This window comes from Macrobrachium nipponense, chromosome 20 (genome assembly GCF_015104395.2).
Source record: "Macrobrachium nipponense isolate FS-2020 chromosome 20, ASM1510439v2, whole genome shotgun sequence".
NCBI classification, from domain to species: domain Eukaryota; kingdom Metazoa; phylum Arthropoda; class Malacostraca; order Decapoda; family Palaemonidae; genus Macrobrachium; species Macrobrachium nipponense.
In genome coordinates this window covers 74,451,160-74,475,071 of record NC_061089.1, presented here as the reverse complement: position 1 = coordinate 74,475,071, position 23,912 = coordinate 74,451,160, and the positions used below count along the sequence as shown (strand labels likewise).

At 43.5% G+C, this 23,912-nt stretch overlaps 1 protein-coding gene across 3 annotated transcripts in view; it reads right to left on the bottom strand.

Annotated features, from left to right (window-relative positions):
* LOC135195160 (non-structural maintenance of chromosomes element 1 homolog) overlaps positions 1 to 23,912 on the bottom strand; it is a 103,347-nt gene that overhangs the window by 71,973 nt on the left and 7,462 nt on the right. For all 3 annotated transcript variants that reach the window (XM_064221491.1, XM_064221490.1, XM_064221492.1), the window contains exon 2: positions 10,257 to 10,374. In XM_064221491.1, coding sequence (XP_064077561.1) covers positions 10,257 to 10,371 — 115 coding nt within the window. In that variant the 5' untranslated portion in view covers positions 10,372 to 10,374. The remainder of the gene's footprint in view (positions 1 to 10,256; positions 10,375 to 23,912) is intronic.

Here is a 23,912-nt window from a genome sequence, read left to right as displayed (position 1 = left end):
CGCCTGACCGGTGGGGATTCTCCACGACCTCCGTAAGGCTTTCGACTTTCCTTCTCCTCTGGGTATGTGAGCTTGGAAGAGGTCTAGGCCTGGGAGCATCGCAGAGACGGTTCAGTACGCCCCCCTCCACACTGGGAATCACATCACGTTCACTTAGTTAATGTTCACTATCACTTCCCTTACCTTTGCATGGCCGCCATTTTGGTCCCTCATCTTATGAAGAGTAGCCTCAGATCGGCAATTTCAGAAGCCGAATCTGAATGCAAAGCCTGTGAGGGTTCAGATACAGAGGGAGAATCAAATACAATATTTAAAGGAGAGTTAGACTCAGAAAAAGGCTCAATAGGCCTTGTACTCACACCCTTTTGTGCAGACCCGTCTAAATCTATCCCTCTTAACTTAACTTTTCAAGTAAGAAGTTAGAGTCTTCCATTCATTAGCATTCAACCTTTCACACTCATGACAGGTGTTAGCCAAAGAACATTCAAACCCTCTACACTTACGACATACAGTGTGAGGATCAACCGAAGCCTTCGGTATCCTCACCTTGCAGCCTACATTCACACACACTCTCACACTAACACTTGAATCAGACATTCTAGTAGAAAAATCAAAAGCAAGTACAAATCCAGTCCCCAGTAGCGAATGCCAAAACAATGATCCAGGTACGTCACCAAAAAGTCCAATAAAGTTGATCAATTGCCTTGAAAAAACAAATTCCAATGGTCAGGAGGGGGTAGTAACAACAATGTTGATACCACCAGCGACAGAGAAAATATGATAGAAAACGGGAATGGTTCCTAGTCCTGCCACCCAGGGCAGGCCGGTAGATCACCTGACCTACCTGTAGCGAGTGGCGCGAAATTTGAATTTCTGTCGGGGACGACGGAGTCTCAGCTAAGTATATATCTGACAGGTAAGTTGATTGTATGAAAACCGCTATGTGGTTCACAGAGGTATCGGAAGAGATTAGATTAGATTATAACATTTTTGGCACATAGCCAAGCGCCGGAGCCGAGGGGCCATTCAGCGCATATATATCTTAATAAAAAAAGTCACTGTCACACAAACAAACATACACACAACCGATCTAACATACAAATCATTCATTCATAAAAACCAAACAACAGAAACCTAAAACAATTAAGAGAAAATTAAAATTCATAAAAAAGACCAATATTTTTTTAAAAATGTCATAATTTGCCCTGCCCGAGCACCTTCACCTAAATATCGGCAAGAGACTTATTTGCCAGCAAACAAGCTCTACGTTTGGTTTCAAATGAGGGCACTCCACCAAAATATCACACAGTCCAAATCCACATGACAGGTGGAACAGCGAGGAACCTGCCTATCTGCTCCACTCGTCATTAGATACCCGTGAGTATATTTAGTGGGGCCAATACGCAATCTAGCTAAAACTATCTCAGACCTTCTATCCATCCGGTTATGAGGCCAGGATGAACAAATGCCTAATCGATTCAATTTACAGATTATTTCTAAAGTCGACCAATGGCCTGCCACTGGTCTCTACAATAAAAATCGAATGGTACTTTTAAAATCAGATTACAGGGACGCCCATGTTGGAAATGTGCCTAAGCCTAGTTGCAGCCTTAGGCAGCAGCGTCGGCTAGCTCATTCTCAACAATTCCAACATGGGACGGAGCCAACAAAACCTAACAGAAAATCCTCTTCTATTAATTAAAAGATAAAACCAATCTTGTACTTCTTGCACTAAAGGATGGCAAGAGACTAGGCTTTTGAGAGAAGATAAAACACTCAAAGAGTCGGTAAAAAATGGTAAAAACCTTGTTGGTACAAGAACTATAAAAAGATATATTTAAGAGCAGTCAAAACTGCCAGCAGTTCAAGCTGTAAAAAACAGAAGAATTAGAAGGAAGTTTCTTTTAATTATATTACCACCAGTCACTACAGAGCAACCAACACCATCAGAACCCTTCGAGCATCAGTATATATATGATGATAATCACCATGTTCGGAAGCATGGTCCAAGAAACTTGCCTCAACTGTTCACCAGAACTGTTGCTCCTGCTGTCCCTAATTGGGCAGATTTCTAGGCATGGTCTATTCCAAGGAGGAACTTTGAAGGCGAAATTTCAGCTACTGCAGGGGGAAGTAATCCCACCTCCCTGGCGAGCTTGCTAGTCGGACCTCAAGCGGCTTTAGAAGTCTCGGTCTATTGGGGCTCTGTCAGTTGGTTCTCTAACGTACTTATAGTTAGGGTTTAGCTTTGACGTAAGTATTCTTGATATGGCTCTCAAGCCTAATTCCTCCCTACGGATAAATAGTGGGGAAAACCGGACTCAACATATAGGCTTTCTACTGGTGAAGTTCTATAGGCTCCCGTACAAATACGTAAACGCCATATTATGGACAACATCTAATTTCTGCAGTGTTGTCTTGCACGCACAACCATAAACTTGGCAACCATAATCAATTTTGCTTAGGCATAACACCTGGTACATCCTCAAAGGGTAATTCGATCTGCCCCCCAGTTAAAATTAGATACAACTTTAAGAATATTAAGTCGAAGTTTCACGTTACATACACTTCATTAACATGTTGAGTAAAAGTTAATTTCTTATCAAATGTAACACCTAGATACTTAATGCTGATCTTCATTAAGGTAAAATTCGAATCGAGTTTAAAAACAACGTAGGGATCTCTTCCACTCTTCGTAATCGACAAAATCGTATAGCTTTGGTTTTTTCTGGTGAAAATTTGAACCCTTTAGCACTGGCCCATGATGTTGAAGCATTAATAGCATCTGGATCATTTTGACAGCTTCAACAGCTGTGGACTTACTACAGATTATTGCATAATCATCAGCAAAGGCCAGACCATGCACCCCGACAGGAACTTGTTTCTAGTAGACCGTTGACAGCTACTTAAAGAGTGTTGGACTAAGAACGCTTCCCTGAGGTAACCCTTCTTCCTGAGGGAAAGCAGAAGAAATGTAAGAGCCCACTCTTACTTTCAGGTAACGTTCTGACAAAAAATCTTTCAGACAATAGAATAAATTACCCACAACACCCCACTCTACAAGTTGCAAAAGGATACCCCCTCGCCAGGTCGTGTCGTAGGCTTTTTTCTAGGTCAAGAACACTGCAACAGTCTGGTTTTGCACAGCAAAGCATTCCTGTATCTCCCGAGTAAGGAACATCAAAGGGTCAGAAGTACTTCTATTTTTCCTAAAGCCAAACTGCCGATTAGATAAAAGATTCTTTGAATCCAAATACCACACAAGTCGAGCATTGACCATCCTCTCATAAATCTTGCTAACACAACTGGTTAGAGCAATTGGCCTATAGTTCTTAGGAAGGAAGGAATCTTTAAAAGGTTTTAAAACAGGTACAATAATCGATATCTTCCAAGACTCTGGTGAAGTTCCTGAAAGCCAAAACTGTTTAAAATGTCTAAAAGAAATTGTTTTGTACTTCGAGGCAAATTAAAAAATCATTGAGTACAGTATATCATCTTCCCCAGGAGATGTGGGGAAGGGGAGATAACGAGATTGCATGATCTAATTCTTTCATGGTGAAAGGGAGATTATACGACTCTGAATTTAAACTTACAGCAGGAACAACCGTGGTACCATCCCTAATATTCCTGAAAGCAGGAGAGTAATGTAGGGCACTAGATATATTGGAGAAATGCCTACCAAAGGTTCTGCAACTTCTCCAGAATCAGATATGAAGAAGCCATCAATTTTTCAAAATAGGGAAGGGAAGATGGAGAAAATTTCCCTTGCAGCTTTCGGATTCTGTTCCAGACAAACGACATAGGGGAATCATATTTTAATTCACTTATATATCTGATAAAAGATTTCCCTCCCTCTTTTGCCTGCTTAAATATTTTCTTTTTTGCTTAGCAAGAGCTCTTTTATAGATAATTTGATTTACCAAGCAAGGATATCTACGATATCTCTTGTGTAGCAAGTTCTTATTATCTTTCGGCTCAAGGCGCATGCATCACACACCAAGGTACTAGAGGACGACGAGGCTTTACCAGAAGTTCAGGGAATAGACAGCATGGCACCGCACAGCAATATACTGATTAAATACTCGTAAGCGGATGTTGGGCTCTGAAAATCTTTATATCTTGATCAACTTCAGTAGATTTTTTGAATAATCCCCAGTCAGCCTCCCCTACCTTCCATTTTGGTAAACATGGAGATGGAATATTTTTCATAAACTTTAAGTGAATGGGCCAATGATCACTGCCATGATCATTCTGGTCTACTACCCACTGGTAATCTAACCTCAAGGACGAAGAGCAGATAGTGAGGTCAATGGCTGAGTCAGTATTATGAAAAACATCATGTCTGTAGGGGAACCATCATTCATCAAAGTGGATGTCATTTAAGTCGAGCAGCTGTTCTATTATTAAACCCCACCGGTCGCAGTTTGGCTCTCCCCAGAGGGTGTGCTTGGCATTAAAATCCCCCATCAAAATGAAGGGTTTAGGAAGCTGGTCTATCAATGTCTGAAGATCGTTTAATTCTAGCTGACGAGGATTACCCTGTGCATCCTGTAATCTACTTTCTAATGATGGATCTAGGTATAAAGAACAAATAGTGATCCATTTATGATTGAAAACTTGAACTGCACAAGCCTGCAACACAGTGTTCAATTGAACAACCCTATGATTAACAGACTTGAAGACTATGATGACCTGTGCCTCCCTGAGCACGTACACCTATCAGGGGTGGAGACCTATGGAATGAATAATTAAAACCCAAGTTGGGAGTGTGCTCTCCCAACTTTGTCTCCTGAAGACACATTGCAGATAGATCATGATCCCTAAACAGAACCCGAACTTGCTCTCTATTTGGTATAAAGCCACGGATGTTCCACTGCATGAGAGCCATTATTTAGAGGAAGGCATCTTAAAATTCCCTACTAATTTAGGAATCTGTGTCCTGGTGAGAGAGATCTTTTCAGTTTTACCTGTACTATTTGACCTAGATCTAGGTTGTTACAGATCTTTTAGAAGATGGGCTTTCACTTGCCCTTTCAGTTTTACTTTTGTTTTTTCTATGATTGCTGAGTGACCGTGAATGAGGCGAAGAGGGAGAAAGGGCCCTCTTCTGACGAATAAAGAGGGCCTCTATCTCCCCACCGTCATCTCCACGGTGCACTGTAATGTCAAGATCAGGTGAGGGCTCAATGTCAGGCAATGTCCCTGACAGAGAGAAGTCGTCAACATATTGAGACCTGGCTTGAACCCTTGAACCAACAGGGTCCCCTGGCTTGAACCAGAGTCTCTGCAACATGGGAAACCCCAACAGGGGGCCCATGAGAAGCCCCACAGGGGGGGCATGGGAAGCCCCACCAGGGGAGGCTCGGGAGGCCCCACCAGGGGGGGCACGGGAGGCCCCCAACAGGGGGGGCAGTACCCCACTAGAGTGGAAAGCCCCACCAGCAGGGCACCGGGGAGCCCCACCAGGGGGCACCAAGCAGCAGTATTCAATGATGTGCCATTCAAGGCATCCGTAATAGGTTTTCCTGCCCAACAGCTTTTGGCCTGTCCCACACTGATGTGTTCGTCAAGAGATTTTAGTAATGCATCTTGTTCTTTCTTGAATGCACTACATTTTCTTATCACGGCTCGATGTCACACCTTACAGTTTACGCAAACTACTGGTCCAGAACATTCCTCGTGCTCAGGCTGGCCACATGATCACAGAGTTATTTCTGGTGCAAATGTTAGAGGAGTGTCCAAAACCAAAACATTTAAAGCACTGGAGCACTCTCGGTCTATAAGGACGAACTTTCATCATTTCACTATCAAGAATAATTTCAGATGGCAGAGATGAACTTGTAAATGTTAAAATAAGCATCGATGAGCGTGGGGCACTTTAAAACCTTCCAACCACATCCGGACACATTTCCAAAATTTCCTCCTCATCCATTTCATGTAGATCTTCATAAATATAACACCCTTCGCATAACTAAAATTATAGTGAGGTTTTACCTGTTTTATCATACCCTCAGGATCAAGCTTCAAATTTAGAAGCATTATCGATTGAATATCTGTCTTCACATGAACTAAGAAAACTATTACGCCCAAAGCGAGTTAATTCAGGACTCCCAACATTGCCGATCTTCTGGCTTACCAACCTCTTCACTTTGAAGAGGTTGCCTCTCTCACCATGAGTTGTGATAATTAACCACTTAGCTGGTCTGGTGATCTGGAGGTTTTACTAAATTTTACTATTATCTTTAATTTCACTTGGTGGTCTATAAATCTCAAGATGCCTAGGGACCTCTTTTGCCTCTGCGAGTCCAACACTCAATGAATCTGATCTGAACTCTCTGTAGGCTCTGTGAGCTTCAGATTCGTTATTGAAAAATACCCAAAATTTCAAAAAACCCATAATTTTTGCCTAGTCTATTCCTTACTTACTTCTTTTACTTTACCAAAATTGCAAAAATTCATTAAATACAGTTTCATAATTCCAGTCTAAAGGGACTGGTTTCACATATAAATGTTTGTAACAAGGAGGTCCTTTGAAAAAAGGCTCCAAAGTCACAATGGGAGGGGAATTAACAGAATTTTCCTTGTCCTTATCCTTGCCTAAGTCCGTCAACAGAAGGTTTAATGTCTCCATAAGACGTAGAATTTACGATTCGTCCAGGTAGCCCCCCACCCACCATGGAGCCACATTTAGAGGACAGTGTTATCCCATACAGGGCTGCCCTAGGGGTACCACCCAGATATACACCCCCACCCTCAGTGCTTAAGGCGTCATGATGTCCGTCGAGATCAGGACCCAGCACTAAGAGCAGGGTTTGACATCTAAACTTTCCCTCGCTCGACCACGTTAGGTACTCGAGTTCTACGGGTGAGGGGCATGCCAACCATCTCACCCTCCATCAAATCCAATGAACAAGTCCAAATCATGTCCAAAACCAATCCAAGTCATCAACATAAAATCCGTGCCTTATAGAAGGAGGAAGCAGAAGGAAGAAAAGTTTTAGTAAAAGGAAAAGGGCTGACTCATTTAGTTGGATCAACAGCTGGGCACCAAGGCCCAGCAAGAAAGTAGTTCCCACCAGGCATCAGGGCCCAGCTGCTGAACCCTAAGCCCCCCATCCTCGGCAAGGCTTCAGCATCTGGGGGGGTATCGGAAGAGGACAGTTTCCCCATTCCATCTGGCACGATCTGCAGCAATTCTATGCCTTTTGCATGACTCTCGTCCTTTACCTTGAAGAATCCTCTCATTCATGTTTACTTCTGGTCAGTCTGCACCCAGACAGACTCAGAGTGGAGAGGTTTTTTAGGTCTATTTATAATAGATTCTGATAGAATATCCACTCTCTTGGAAAAACCTTCCGAAACATGCGGAGAGAAGAACGTGACCTCTGTGAATCCAACCTCTCTAAGGCCCAAAATGAGGCATTCATCCTCTCTTCCTTTGACGCCCATTTATCTTAATATCTGTTAAGAATTTATAACTAGGGGAAAAAAGACTAAAGTTTATTCCCCTTTTTTTTAATTAAAGATAGCGTATATTGCTACCTCTCTTGGTTCGAGGAAAAGGAAGCCGTCTATAGGAAGCCTGTTCGTCTTCTACCTTGCGAAGAGATCTATGAAGAAGACTTTCCGCAGGTTCTCACAACTCTTTCCAATAAATGTTAGACATACGTTAACAGTTATTATCGTCGATCGAGAAGGTCCTCAGGGACACACAAAATCTTGCCTCGAACCTCTTAAGGATCGTTACGTTCCGTGTCTGTTTTCCAAATAGGTTCTCTTTTGTTAACGCGAACGGGGCGAAAAAAGAGATTCTCGATGCTCTTTGCGATATGAGAGAGTCGTGGAAATGGCCTAAGTGATTAAAAAATAAAATAATTTCATCGTTCCTTGTAAGCAACCCCTTTCCGATTAAATGGGTAACGAAATCAGGAACGAACCGTGCCGTTACCGAGCCTGCTGTCAGAGAGGTTACTGAACCCTTCGATTAATAACTCGCTATATCGAAAAGTTAGCAAGTCCATTATTTTACTTCTGTAAGCATGAGAGCATCAAATAACATATATAGCTCTACTGCATCAAATTCATATTGTTGTCTCATTCTTATAATCCTGTTACATTACGGTAAACATTACCGCAAGGTTACAAGGGATCTTTTTATTGAAAACTCCTTAGCAAAACGAATACCATGTTATTCATGTTTGCCGATAAATCCCCTCAAATCGAGGCTAAGTCCATGATTGTAGGGGGAAGATAGGGTTAACCATTCGATCCCGTAGGAGAAGAGAGATGTAACCAAACTAGATCATGACCGAGAACTGGATTGGTACTGTAATTGGCTTACAATGACAGCCGTCTCGTTTGCTGCCTGGCTGCATTCTTCCTGAGTTGCCAGTTACTCCATTCAATGAAGGAATATAAAAGCGTATGCCGAACCAAAGACCCATACTTCCCTGCAAAAGACAGCCCAGAGACGATGCGATGAAACAAAAACGAAAATCAAGTCAGGAGATACCGAAAACGTATGTTTACAATATGGCCGACAGAGAAAATCTGGTTCTAGAAGGTAATGGTTCCTATTCCTGCCACCCAGCGGCAGGACGGTAGATCACCTGACCTACCTACCTGTAGTGTGTGCTGCGAAATTCGAATTTCTGTTGGGGACGATGGAGTCTAAAGCTAAGTATATATCTGACAGGTAAGTTGAATGTATGAAAATGTCAAGTAATGTGACAGGAGGGAGAATGTTGCCAGATTAGCGATCGATGATTTTGACGTAATTCTCACTCTCTCTCTGTCTCCACATATGTAATATTCACACACGCCACCATCTTTACACACCATTTATTTCTTTTTTTAAGGGTAATGTATTAAGCTAACTTTTAAAGGGAATTACAGTAACTTTAATTTCATGTAAAAGTTAGCTTAATACTTATGTAAAGACTACTCTCTCTCTCTCTCTCTCTCTCTCTCTCTCGCCTCTCTTCTCTCTCTCTCTCTCTCTCTCTCTCTCTCTCTCTCATAGTTAGTGGTAGCATAGATAATTTTTAATTCATCTATTTTTACATTTACCTTCCAGGACTGTCAATGCCTGTTCTAAAACAGCCACTTACCTAAGAGTTGTATTAGTCGAAATAGAAAGCTCTGTTTGTTCATGAAAAGGAATTTCAGAAACAAAGAGAGAAAGACAGAATAAAGAATATCCTAAAAGTGGTTGAGAAGACTTCTAAAAATAGACTGGTTGGCCAGAAGGGGGAGAGAAGAGAGAACTATGTTGTACGTATGTAATCTTCACACACTCCTATATTTTTACCAACCATTTATTTCTTTTCTTATGAGTAATGTATTAAGCTAACTTTTAAATGAAACTACAGTAATTTTAATTTCATTTAAAAGTTAGCTTAATATTTAGGGAGCATAATTAGGGTCATATTTAGAGTTCAAACTCTAGAAGTAAGCATTTAGTATTAGCATTTTTTGAGACGTGTCAAACTTACGTGAAAATCCCCCTTACGCGAGGGTGTCTGGAACCTAACCTCGCATAAGTAGGAGGGCTAGTGATGGGAAACGTAACCAGAAATGGAGAAGGAACAGTATTTTCATCTAAATGTCTAGGCAAAGGAGTGGATTTCAAAGAAGCCCTTTTTTTGGCTCTAGAGGCCTCCTATCTCTTTTTCTCCCTCTCAAGTTTGTCTACGTAAGATTTAAACACTTTTCACTTCTTTTCATCCCAATCTTGGCATTCATTGTATGTATTTTCCCTGTTACACTCCTGCCCCTTACATTGAACACACTTAGTATGAGTTATGCTTGGTTAGCCTAGTCTCCCTCAAAACAAAAGTGAATGCTAGAAGAACTAGTGTCTGACATGGTCCAAAAAACAGAAAATCACTAACCATAAGCTTATGTTGATCAGAATTCTCAAAAAGCTAATCAATGAAGCCACAACAAACTTTGAAAACTTCACCAATTTCCCGGAAATAATGCCAACAAAAGATGAAGAACAGCTGTGGAGAACTCCCAATGTTAAATGAGAGCCAGCAGAAAATGAATTAAGCTCGGCTGCGTTGTTCCTTGTCTCACCCAAAAGAGGGCGGGATTAACTACCTACACTAGATAGTTGAATCGTTACCACAAATTTTGAATCTTTAAGCTGCCATGGTTGAAAACCTAACAGCTATATCATTATGTGTTAAGTTACTTACATAAAATCCCATTTATGAAAAATATCTTGCAAACTGGTCATCTGTTTTACTTACCACCAAACTTGCTGCAGCATAACTGATAAGTGCTTTTAACTTCAGATGCTGATAAGATTCTCTTTGCTATTATGTGCTGTAAGAAATAACGATGAGCGTCTCCATACCCATCCATGGCCTAAAAACAAAAATAAATATTGTATTAAGTTTCTAAATAAATCTTAAGATACCATACTTAAAAATAATTGGCTTACATGAGGTCTCTTTATCTATCTATGAGTATCACTTATAAAAACAAGGAAAGAAATAGCATAATGGGTGTAGGTCTTGACCAGTTTCGACTTTACACTATTTCCAAGCCATTGACAAAAGCTTAGAAATGAAGTCAACACTGGCAAGGCCTACACCCAGTAGTATAATATTTCTTAACCTGTGGTTCCATTATTATTATTATCATTATCATTATTACTACTATATGTACTATTTCCAAACATTCTAGTTGCTTTAGGTGTTTCCTTTCACACTACCAATTGTACTTGGTTTGAAGTGACCATGTTTATTCCTTTTTAATCCTTGCTCTTAGTAGCAATAGTACTAATCTCGGTTTGAGCCTATGTACTCTCCAATACATCCATGGTAATTCCCCTTATGTTATTTGGACTTAAGGATACAACAAGATCAACAGAAAGAGTGCAAAATATCATTGTAACTTGTCACAAGACATTTTCAATTATTGAAGATAAAAAGAAAAGTAATGTATAATACACTACGACTCCAGTGAATGTTTTTTTTTTTCTTCCTGACATCGTTTCGTCCAGATCTTTGTTATTTCCAAGGAAACTCAAGTTAACCCTCTTGTAATCTTTAAGATAACTGCTATCTCCTTTTACAATGACCATGTAGGTCCCCACCCGTTGAGGCACACACACCTGAGGAAGCAATAATTGGGTTAATGGGGGGGGGGTTCCTGTTTGCTCTGCGGGAGAAGGTTCCCCCGAGCAGGCAGAAGACCCCAAGTACACCTCAAGATCAGGTTGTCTCCCTCCCTTCTCTGCACTCGACAGATTGAGTGAAGAGGCAGAGAGAGACATGTCCCCCAAAGGGGGAAAAGCCATACGAGGGAGCTGACGAGGGGGAAGTAAAGAAGACAAAAAAACCGTCACCAGAGGTGTCGAGGGAGAGCTTTCCGACGACACCTTGGCGGCTTTACGCAGCTTCTTCCTCTTCTCGTACCTCTCCCACTGCTCCTCCGACCAAGAGACACAACAAACACATGATAATTCACGCCCTCACACCTTGTGCAAAGGGCATGAGGATCTGCATTTTCACTTGACTGGAAAGCCCCACACTTCCGGCCTCCCACTCCAGGAGACACTCTCCAGTTGGATGGGGGGCGCGAGGGCTTATCCGAATTGTGGGATTGCAAGTTCCTTCTTGCAATGCAACCACAAAAAAAATAATAATAATAAATAAATAAATACAGATACACACTCAAATACACTAAGATTCAGGCTGAAAGCCAAAAAGTACATCTGTGATCTCATGACAGAAGCGGGCAGAGGTGTCAACACACGTCTGCACCCGACGGTGGTCAAAAGCAAAGTGGAATGTTTACATCCAGTAGGGCGGGACTCCCGACCATCGGACAAGCAGTTACTGCTGAACTACCTTGTCATTAAATTTATTACCGGTCTAGCTGGTGCTGAAAGTAATTCCTTAAGTAAAGGACCGATGGTTTGTATAATGTGTCGGAACAAACACGTATTAAACAATTACTATGATAAACAGAAAAGAAATAAATTCTTGAAATAATATAGCACGATTATAAAACAAATGAGGAAAAGGAATATATGAAGTTTTCATTATAAAACTAATATTGTAATACTTACCTGAACACCTGAATTAACCCTGGTCACTGACCAGCCCTAACTATATCCCCACAGAATTACCCAAAATTGGGTAATTTTTTAACTGCCAGCACTACCAATGCTGCAGGTAAACCCCCTTCAACTGAGTTACTTGTACCACCGTTGGCAACGCTGTTGCCAGGACCGGCCGGCAGAGCGCTCTCCCTTCAATTGCACTAATCACTAATCCTTGAAGAGGGGAGGAGGGTGGGAGTCATTCAGGTGTTCAGGTAAGTATTACAATATTAGTTATATGATGAAAAATGATATAGTTATGATACAATAAAGTTTCATACATACTTACCTGGCAGATATATACTTAGCTATAGACTCCGTCGTCCCCGACAGAAATTCAAATTTCACGGCACACGCTACAGGTAGGTAGGTCAGGTGATCTACCGCCCTGCCCTGGGTGGCAGGACTAGGAACCATTCCCGTTTTCTATAGATTTTCTCTCTTCCACCTGTCTCCTGCGGGGAGGCTGGGTGGGCCATCAATCGTATATATCTGCCAGGTAAGTATGTATGAAACTTTATTGTATCATAACAATGATATTGTCATGTTACAATAAAGTTTTATACATACTTACCTGACAGATATATACTTAGCTATAGACTCCGTCGTCTCCGACAGAATTTCAAATTTCGCGGCACACGCTACAGGTAGGTCAGGTGATCTACCGCCCTGCCCTGGGTGGCAGGACTAGGAACCATCCCCGTTTTCTAATCAGAATTCTTCTCTTCCACCTGTCTCCTGCGGGGAGGCTGGGTGGGCCATTAATCGTATATATCTGTCAGGTAAGTATGTATAAAACTTTATTGTAACATGACAATATCATTTTTATACATTCAACTTCCCTGCCAGATATATACTTAGCTGATTAGCACCCATTGGTGGTGGGTAAGAGACAGCTAACTACTGAAATAGACAGGTAAACAACATATGTTGTAGGTATTAATAAACCTTGGTTCCTACCTTATTAGGCTGAAGACTTCGCGGCTACTGCCTACGGCCTGGAGTCTGTTTAGCCTCAAGAGCCTCAGCGAGATATTGATCTATGGCTAAGAGTTCTTGTGGGTCTGCCAATGGGGTCTTATCCACTTACTCGGTCAGAGCCTAAAGGCCTTTGTCATTGGTGCTATTCCACTAACATGACAATACACCTTGTTCAAGAGCACAAAACCGATCCCGATCACCTGATCCTAACATCCATGTTAGTTCTAAGATTGTAAGGAGTTTATCCCCGACTCCTTACAAACAACCAAAACTCGAAACATAATTAACACTTTCATTACAAATATACAAAAAATGAAGTTTTTATGATAAAACAAAGTTTAATGTATACTTACCTGGCAGGTATATATATAGCTATATCTCTGTTCCACCTGGCAGAAATTTTCAAAAACTCGCGGCAATCCGCTAGTAACCTATTAGTAGTTTCAGGCAACCACCACCCCGTTACCGTGGCGCTAGCGCTAGAACCGTTCCCATTGGGCCAGATTTTCTCTGAAACCCTGTCCCCTGAGGGGAGGCGGGTGGGATTAAATTATATTACCTGCCAGGTAAGTATTACATTAAACTTTGTTTTATCATAAAAACTTCATTTTAATGTATGACACTTACCTGGCAGGTAATATATATAGCTGATTGACACATTTGGAGTGGGTCAAGGACAGCAACATTCTTAGAGTATAAAAATATTATTAAAATATTATTAAAACTCCAGGTTCCTTACCTGCTAAGGTAGCTGACTTCATAGGTCCTGCCTCTAAGCCTGCTTAAACCTTAGTAGCTCTCAACAAGGAAGTGTCCTGTATGTTGAAGAAGCTAAGACTGGAACTGACAACTGGACGTGACCAATGTGTTGACAGATCCTTACAGCCCTCTTATGCCACGGCATTCAAGCTAGTAAACAGATCATTTACCTGAACTACACACACACCATCACCAGATAATACCAACCACGACTGAGAAAAGTACCGCAACCCTTTTCTCAGACGACACACACAAAACACCATCACCTAATAAAAACAACTAACTTACAAGAGGGTTATGGGGTAGTAACTCCTTTGCCCAATACTGTACCCGAGGACACGTATGGACCTAGCGTCTGACAATTATCGAAGGTTGTCTGAACGTCCCTAAGATAATGAGACGCAAATATTGAATTAGTTCTCCAATATGTTGATTCATAATCTCCTTGAGGGCTAAATTCTTTTTAAACGCTAATGAAGTCGCCACTGCCCTGACTTTCATGAGCCTTCACTTTTAAAATACCAAAGCTCTGCTCTTCACACAACATATGAGCCTCTTTAATTAACTCTCTCATGAAGAAGGCTAGAGCGTTCTTCGTCATGGGTCTAGTGGGGTCTTTAAACTGAACACCACAGAGCATCAGACCTCCCTCTGATAACTCTTGTTCTTTCCATATAACATCTCAACGCTCTCACTGGCAGAGAACTCTTTCTTGCTCGTTACCGACCAATTCAGCTAGACCCAAAACTTCAAAGGATCTTGGCCAAGGATTAGCTGAATCCTCATATTCTTGGCCAAGAAACCTTCTTGGAATGAACACACTGCATTGCCGTGTCTCCAAACCATCCCACCTTCTTCGATATGGCCTGAAGCTCACTAACTCTTTTAGCAGTTGCTAATGCTACTAAAAAGATAGTCTTCTTAGCAAGATCTCTCAGAGAGGATTCCTCTAACGGTTCGAATTTGCTAGAAGTTAAATACTTCAAGACCACATCCAGGTTCCACGCAGGTGGCCTGCCTTCTGATTGTTTCTTTTTTTTTTCTTCGTCCCAAAAAAGACCTAATCATGATCTCTCAGATCTAAGTTATTCGAGATGTCTAGATCCCTGTGTCTAAACACTGAGGTTAGCATACTCTTATAACCTTTAATTGTCGAAACTGACAAGTGTAAATCCTTCCTCAGTAAAGAAGGAAATCTGCGATTTGGGTCACAGAGGTACTGGATGAAGACACTTTTCCTGTTTTTACACCACTTCCGGAAATTGTCCCACTTCGACTGATACACCGTGATTGTGGAGGTTCTTCTGGCTCTAGCCACTGCACTGGCCACCTCTCTAGAATATCCCCTCGCTCTGACCAGACGTTCGATAGTCCGAACGCAGTCAGACCCAGAGCGAGGGTATTCTTGTGAAACCTGTCGAAGTGGGGTTGTTTGAGTAAATCTACTCTTAGAGGAAGCGTCCTTGGCGTATCTACCGTCCATTCCAGTACCTCTGTGAACCACTTTGGCCGGCCAAAACGGGGCTATTAAGGTCATCCTCGTTCCTTTGCTCTCCCTGACTTCTTCATCACTTTCCCCAGCACCTTGAACGGAGGAAAAGCGTACAGATCTAAGTTTGACCAATCCATCAGGAATGCATCTACCGCCACTGCTTCCTGGTCTGGAATCGGAGAGCAATATGTTGGTAATCTCTTTGTTCTGGCTGTCGCAAACAGATCCACTACCGGACGTCACAACTTCCACAGGCTCTGGCAAACCTCCATGTGCAACGTCCACTCCGTCGAGAGAAGTTGCTTCTCTCCTGCTCAACAGGTCCGCACCCACGTTCTTCTCTCCTTGTATAAACCTGGTGAGTATCACGACCTTTTCCTCTTCTGCCCAAAGCAGAATTTTCTTTTGCCAGATTGTAAGGGGAAAGAATGAGTTCCCCCCCTTGCTTGTTCCGAAATATTGCCAGGGAGCCGTGGTGTTGTCCGAGTTGACCTGCACTGTCTTGTTTCGAATCAACTCTCTGAAGTGCTTCAAAGCCAAGAAAATTGCCAACAGTTCCTTCCTGTTTATGTGCCACTTTTTTTCGTCCTTGTTCCAAAGTCCCGACACTCTTTGAGGGCCTAATGTCGCTCCCCAACCCGCCCCGTCCGACGCGTCGGAAAACAAGACGAGGTCTGGGTTCTTCTGCTGAAGCGACAATCCCTCTTGCTAACCTGCCTGGTCGTTAGCCACCACTTTAATTCCTCCTTTACTTCGGTCGGAATTAGAAACTGGAAGGAATCCGGTTGCGATTTTCTTGGCCATGAATCCTTCAGGAAAAACTGAAGAGGTCTCATGTGCAGTCTTCCTAAAGAAATGAACCTCTCTAGTGAAGAGAGTGTGCCCAGTAGACTCATCCACTCTCTTGCAGAGCATCGGTCTTTCTTTAGAAAATCCTGCACCTTCTGACTGCATTGGGCTTGCCTTTCGGGGACGGAAAAGCCGAAAAGCACTGCCGATATCTGAATCCCCAAATAAACTATCTGTTGTTGGGGCTGCAAACGGGAACTTTCCCATATTTCACTACCAGACCTAGGTCTTTTGCTCAGTCCAATGTTTGACTTACGTCCTCCAGACATTGAATTCTCGACTGGGATCTTATCAACCAGTCGTCCAGATACAAAGACACTCTGATCCTCTTAAATGTAGCCATCTCGCCACATTGGACATCATCCTCGTAATACTTGAGGGGCTGTGCAAAGGCCGAAGCATAGGGCCTTGAACTGAAAGACCCTGTCCTGAATCACAAACCTTAGATACTTCTGCTTCCTGGATGAATCGGAATATGAAAGTATGCGTCTTGTAAGTCCAGAGTCGCCATCCAGTCCCCTGGACGTACCGCTGCCAGTACTGAATCGTTCGTCTCCCTAGTGAACTTGGTCTTTTCTACGAAAAGATTCAGTTGACTTACGTCCAGCACTGCCTCCAACCTCCCGAGGACTTTGCAACCAGGAACAGACGGTTGTAAAATCCCGGAGATTCGTGATCCAGAACAGGTTCTATTGCTCCTTTCTCTAGCATGGAAGCTACTTGCTCCCACAGAGCCGCTTTCTTCTCTAAATCGTTGTAATTTGCCCCGAGGGCTCTCGGAGATGTTGCGAGAGGGGGTCTTTTCACGAAGGAATCTTGTATCCTTCCCGAGGCTACGTTGACAGCCCAGGGATCTGCCTTCATTTGTTGCCAGACTTCCCAAAAACCTTGAAGTCTGGCTCCCACTGTCGTCTGGAGGACCGAGTTCTCATTCTTTAGAGGGGTTCTTGGCTCCTCTTTTTCGCTGGTAACTCTCTTACCCCTAAAGGCGGGTCGAGCGAATGTTCTTCCTCGAAAGGGCTGTTGCGACGGTCTAGTCTCCTTTGGCGTCTTCTTCACCACTTGGTTGGTAAGAACTTTCTTAACCGAAGAAGAAGAAGATCTTGAGTTGGCTTTCTGCGAAAGGGATAGAGCTATATCCCTAATCACCTCTGAAGGAAACAGCTGTTTCGGAAAGAAAGGTGGGGAGAGAACAGTAACTCCGATTTCTGAGAGTTAGAAACTCCTTTTGAGGCGAACGAACACAAGAGCGATCTCTTCTTAAGCACTCCTGCTGTGAATAACGAAGCCAGCTCGTTCGTTCCGTCTCTAAGAGCCTTATCCATGCAGGACATAATGCTCTTAGCTGTTTCTAAGTCCTGCGAATCCTCTTCTCCTATGGAATTCGCTAGCGCTCCCAAAGACCAATCCAAGAAATTAAAGACTTCGAAAGTCCTAAAAATCCCTTTAAATAGATGGTCAAATTCCGAGGACGTCCACCAGACCTTGGCCGAACTGTAACGCTGTCTGCGTAGCTGTCCACTATACTGGAGAAGTCCCCCTGGGAGAGGCAGGTACTCCCAGGCCTAGACTTTCTCCAGTAGCGTACCATACTCCTGATTTAGAAGCTAACTTAGCTGGAGGAAAAACAAAAGAGTATTTCCCCGCTTCTTTCTTGTCCTTCATCCAGTCATTCCACCCGTTGAAGGGCCTTCTTTGCCGAAATTGACATCGTCATTTTCAGGAAGGAGGACTTCTTTGGAGTCCTAGTCTGGGGAAAACTGTGATAAGGGGGATAACGGAGCTGTCGGTTTAATTCCCCCCTCAAAAACAGCAATAAGACGTGAAGTCAGAACCTTATAATCTGAAGAAGGTTCTGTATTCTTTTCTTCAATTACTTCCAACTCTTCTTCTGCTGAAGAAATATCTTGCAAGTTGTCGTCGTATTTACGCTTCGTTGACGGACTAGCGTCCTGCCGCCTGCGTCCTGCGGCTAGCGAAGCATCGGCGTCCTGCCGCCTCTCGATGTCTTGCCGCCTGCGTCCTGCGGCTACCGATGCGTCTGCGTCCTGCCGCCTCTCGATGTCCTGCCGCCTGCGTCCTGCGTCCATCGTAGACACGCCTGCTTCCTGCCGCCTGCGTCCTGCGTCCACCATTGGTCCTGCTTCTTCCGACACTATTTTCCTCCTAGCGCCAGTGCGCCCTGCGTCCTCGGCGAACGCGTCCTTGTCTTCCCTTTTCGAAGACTTAATGGGTAAGAATCGTCCTTACGCCTCGAAGATGCTTGTTCAGGAGCATCCCAAGACTTCCCAACACTGCCAACTTGGACTGCATTTCCCGTAAGAAATGCTTCGTACCATCCTCTTGAATGGTAGACGACGAAGGATGAGGATTACGAGCTGGACTGCGACCTAAAGGAGAGCGATCTTGTACTCTACCCGACGGAGAAATACGAGGGGAGGATCCATAAGAAGATGGAGGCGATTCTCCCAAGGCAATACCATGCCGAGACGGACGTATATCGCCAGTGCGATTTGCGTCCTCTCTAGTACGAAAAATCCTTTTCCTCTTGATCGGTACTGCTCCCCCGTCTTCCGAGGATGACAACACCTCAGGACTACTCCAAGCTCACTATCTTGCACCTGTCTCTCGAGAGCAGTTGCTGTCCTGAACGTCCCTCTTGAGTGGGCGAGACACCACTTGCATACCGACGTTCTCGCTCGGAAAGTCGAACCTTCCGAGGACAGCACACTTCCCAGTTACGCCTGTTTTCTGCGGCGAACTGCAACAGCCTGGGAATTGCAACAGGACTGTTCGAAGGACGCCTGACCGTGTCAAAACCTCTCTCGCCTCCCTTCGACTGTCGACATGCCTTCTCCCTTGGGTCTGGGAGCTTGACAGAGGTCTAGGTCTAGGAGCACGAGAGAGACGATCAGACACCTCCATCCACTACACTTTCACTGACATCGAAAGCACTAACTTTGTCTGTAAGTCGCTGTATCTGGTCGCCCATGGACGCAAGGGCAGCGAACACTTTACAATATTTGTATCGTTCGTCTCCTCCGATACAGCAGCGGGCGCAGGAGATACCTGGGGAGAAGGAACTACCAATTCTACATTAGAAGGAGCTGGAGAGGAAATACAATCACTCTCTTTTTACTCAAAGAATTTGATTTCTCACTACGAGAAACAGATCTCCTTACACGATCTTTCTCCAGTCTCTCAACGTATTTCATAAAGACCTCCCTTCCTTCTCTGATAAATTCTCACATTCAATGCATCTATTCTCCCAAGTACACACATTCTCCCTACATTTCTTACAAACGGTATGAGGGTCGACCGAAGCTTTCGGCAGTCTTACCTTACCCCACCCCCTTTTACACACACTCTAACATACTTTCCCGAGTCAGACATCTTAAAGAACAATCCAAAGCGAATGCCAAGCTAACGTTTCCGAGTACAATACCAAATCCAAGATCAGTCAGCAACGAGAATGAAAATTCTAGCAGGGAACCACCAACAATGTTGCCGGTTCGGCTGGCAGAGAAAATCTGGCCCAATTGGGAACGGTTCCTAGCGCTAGCGCCACGGTAACGGGGTGGTGGTTGCCTGAACTACTAATAGGTTACTAGCGATTGCCGCGAGTTTTGAAAATTTCTGCCAGGTGGAACAGAGAATATAGCTATATATATACCTGCCAGGTAAGTGTCATACATTAAAAAAAAATTTTGTACTCCCCTACTAGTCATACATACCCTTGATCCCCTACCAGCAATGACACTCTGCTCCCGTGCGACAGTAGTGAGCTTGCTAATAGAAAACCAAGCACATATCTGACGAGAGGGTTTATGTACGATAAAAAAAACACAAAATTAAGGATCAGTCTTTGCTCCAAGACCCAGTACTGTATCTGCTGATACAAAAGGACCTAGCGAGAAGCACTTCTCATAGGTCACTCTCACATCCTTCGATATGAGATGCAAACACTGAATTGCACCTCCAATATGTAGTCTCAATGATATTCTTTAGAGACATATTCTTTTGGAACGCCAAAGACGTTGCTACTGCCCTCACTTCATGAGTCTTGACCTTTAGAAGACCGAAGGATTCCTCCGAGCAGTTCTGTGAGCGTCCGTAATAACGCTTCTCACAAAGAAAGCTAAAGGCGTTCTTGGACATGAGTCTTTTTGGGGTTCTTCACCGCACACCAAAGACCTTGTTGACAAGCTCCCATCTGTCTCTTCCTCTCTAAATAATATTTAAGAGCTCTCACTGGACAGAGAGATTTCTCTATCTCTCTGCCTACAAGGTTAGATAGGCCTTTTACCTCAAAACTTCTGGGCCACGGTTTTGACGGTTTTCGTTCTTTGCCAGAACATTGTCCTGGAAAGAACAGATGGCAGCATCTCCTTTGAACCCCACCGTGGAATCCAGACGTGTAATTCGCTCGTCCTCTTGGCTGTAGCGAGAGCCACCAGGAACAAGCATTTCCTAGTGACGTCGCGGAAGGACGCCAGATGTAAAGGCTCGAATTTTATCCGATGAAAGGAATTTCAGGACCACGTCTAGATTCCAACTAGTGTTCTAGGAGTAGCTGCTTTCGAAGTCCTCAAAAGATCTAATTAGATCGTGTAGATCTTTGTTGTTAGCAATGTCCAGGCCTCGATTCCTGAATACTGAAGACAGCACGCTTCTATATCCTTTTATTGTCGAGACAGATAGGTGTGGATTCCTCTCTCAGAAAGAGGAGGAAATCGGCAATATTCACTATAGAGGTACTGGAGGAGGACAGCTTCTGACCTTTACACCACCTCCTAAAGACTTCCACTTTGACTGGTATACTCTTCTCGTCGAAGCTCTGCGGGCTCTAGCGATAGAGCCCGCAGCCTTGCGAGAAAAGCCTCTCGCTCTGACAAGTCTTTCGATAGTCGAAAGGCAGTCAGAGCGAGACCGGGGAGGTTGTGATGAAACCTCTCGAAGTGGGGTTGTCTGAGTAGATCGTGTCTGTTTGGAAGCGACTGGGGCTGGGGAAGTCCCACTATCCACTCCAGTACCTCCGTGAACCATTCCTGGGCTGGCCAAAATGGGGCTATGAGTGTCAACTTCGTGCTCTTCGAAGCTACGAACTTCCTGAGCACTTCCCCCAGGATTTTGAACGGGGGAAAGGCGTATTGCGTCCACACCCGACCAATCCATGAGAAACGCGTCTATTGCGAAGGCTCTCGGATCTTCCACTAGAGAGGCAAAAGATCTCTATTCTTTGGAGAGGAACGTCGCAAACAGGTCTATGTGAGTCTCCCCCACAGGGACCAAAGACTTCGACACACTTCTTCGTGTAGAGTCCATTCTGTGGGAAGGACCTGATTTCTCCTGCTCAGTCTGTCCGCTCTCACATTCTTGATCCCTTGAACAAACCTTGTGAGGAGAGTTATGCCTCTTTCTTCCGTCCAGGTTAACAGGTGTCTTGTTAACTGATAGAGGGAGAAAAAGTGCGTGCCTCCTTGCTTGCGTATGTAAGCCAGAGCCGTGGTGTTGTCCGAGTTTATCTGTATCACCCCGTCTCTGACTATCTCTTCGAAGGACTTTAAGGCTAGGTGTATGGCCACAAGTTCCTTGCAATTGATGTGCCAGGACACCTGTTCCTTTGTCCAGGTGCCTGCACGAACCTCCCTTGCTCCTAGCGTCGCTCCCCATCCCGACTCCGAAGCGTCGGTAAATAACACTTGGTCTGGGTTCTGCAGAGCAAGCGATACGCCCTCGTTCTTTTGAAGCGGAGGGATCCACCACTTCAGATGATCTTTTACTTCTTGTGGAAGTTGGAAGATGTCCGAGAGTTGACCCGTCTTCAAACTCCACACCTCTTTGAGGAAAACTGAAGAGGGCGAAGGTGAAGTCTCCCTAGTGAGAAGAACTTTTCCAGTGAGGACAGGGTCCCTAAAAGGCTCAGGTAATCCCTCGCTGAGCTGTTCTTTCTCTCTAAGAAGCTCGAGATTCTCGACAAACCTCGAGCGATTCTTTCTCGCGAAGGATATACCCGAAACCCCGAGAATCCATCTGAATCCCCAGATAGACCAAGTTCTGGCTGGGGATCAGTTGTGACTTCTCGAGGTTGACGAGCAACCCTAGCGAATATGATATTGTTATGATACAATAAAGTTTCATACATACTTACCTGGCAGATATATACATGCTAAGATCGTCGTCGTCCCCGACAGAAATTCAAATTTCGCGGCACACGCTGCAGGTAGGTCAGGTGATCTACCGTCCTGCCCTGGGTGGCAGGATTAGGAACCATTCCTGTTTTCTATCATATTTTTTCTCTTCCACCTGTCTCCTTGCGGGGAGGCTGGGTGGGCCCTAATCGTATATATCTGCCAGGTAAGTATGTATGAAACTTTATTGTATCATAACAATATCATTTTCATACAATCAACTTACCTGTCAGATATATACATAGCTGATTGGCACCCTTCGGTGGAGGGTAAGAAGAACAGCTACTATATGGAATAGACAGGTAAAACAACACATGTTGTAGGTATAAATAAAAAACCTTGGTTCCTACCTGATAGGTGGTAGACTTCGTGGGTGTTTTGCCCAGTAGTCTGCATCACCTCAAGAAACTTTAGCGAGATATGTGATCTATGGCCAAGAGTTTCTTGTGGGTCTGCCGAAGGGGTCTTATCCACTTACTCGGCAGAGCCTGAAAGGGACTTTGTCAATGGGTGCTGATCCACTTATATGACAATACACCTTATGAAGGAGCGCAACACCGATCCCGATCACCTGATCCTAACACGAGGGTTCGCGCTCAAATTGGAAAGAGTTTATCCCCACACTCCTTTCAAAACAACCCCAATAATTTCACTAAGTTAAAAAACTTTAACTCAAAGTTAAGGATCAGTGTCGGCTCCTTATCCCAGTAACGTATCCGCAGAAACGTATAAACCAAAAGAGAGGATCTCTCGTAGGTTAACTTGACATCCTTTGTGTAATGAGAAGTCAACACAGAGTTGCCTCTACCGTACAACACAGCTAATATGTCTTATATGACATATTGTTATGTAAAGAACAAGAATTTGCAAAAGCGCGCACTTCCTGCGCTTTTAACCCCTTCTTTACCGGGTGGGTGAGCAGAATGTAAACATTGTGTTCGCTGCCGAACTGAATCTCTCGGTAGTGTCTCGAGTTTGGAGGGGTGCCCATCGTAAAAATATTTGCCAAAAATACACTAATCAAGACAGGCTAATGAAATTATCAGGTATTATTAGCACTATAATAACGCATATTCTCTGTTAGTTTTTATCATCCTACAGGGAAAATAAATGATTTTATGAAAAAAAATGTGAAACTCAGTGTCCCTTGTACAAGGGACACTGGTGGTCGGTGAGAAAACTACGGTCTTGAATAGAAATTCGGTCTTCCAGAATGTTGGTATATTGCACCTGGAACATGCACATAAAGTATTATCAAAATAGAACAGTAAATAAGCACGTAATAACAAAAAAAAAGAGCAAAAACTAAAGCGAAAGCCCCCGCCAATAAATATGGAAATCGCAAAATTTTATAGTATATCTTTCAAAAATTGGGCGATGTCATTTTCTACGTTTTCTAAGATTAGTTTCATCACAGAAAACAACTTTAGGGGCATTAGGGGTATCTAAACTAATTTTTCAAGTTTCTTGTCCTCAGAAAAAAAAATCGCTTTTTTGCTTTTTCTCTGGTTTGGTTTTTTAT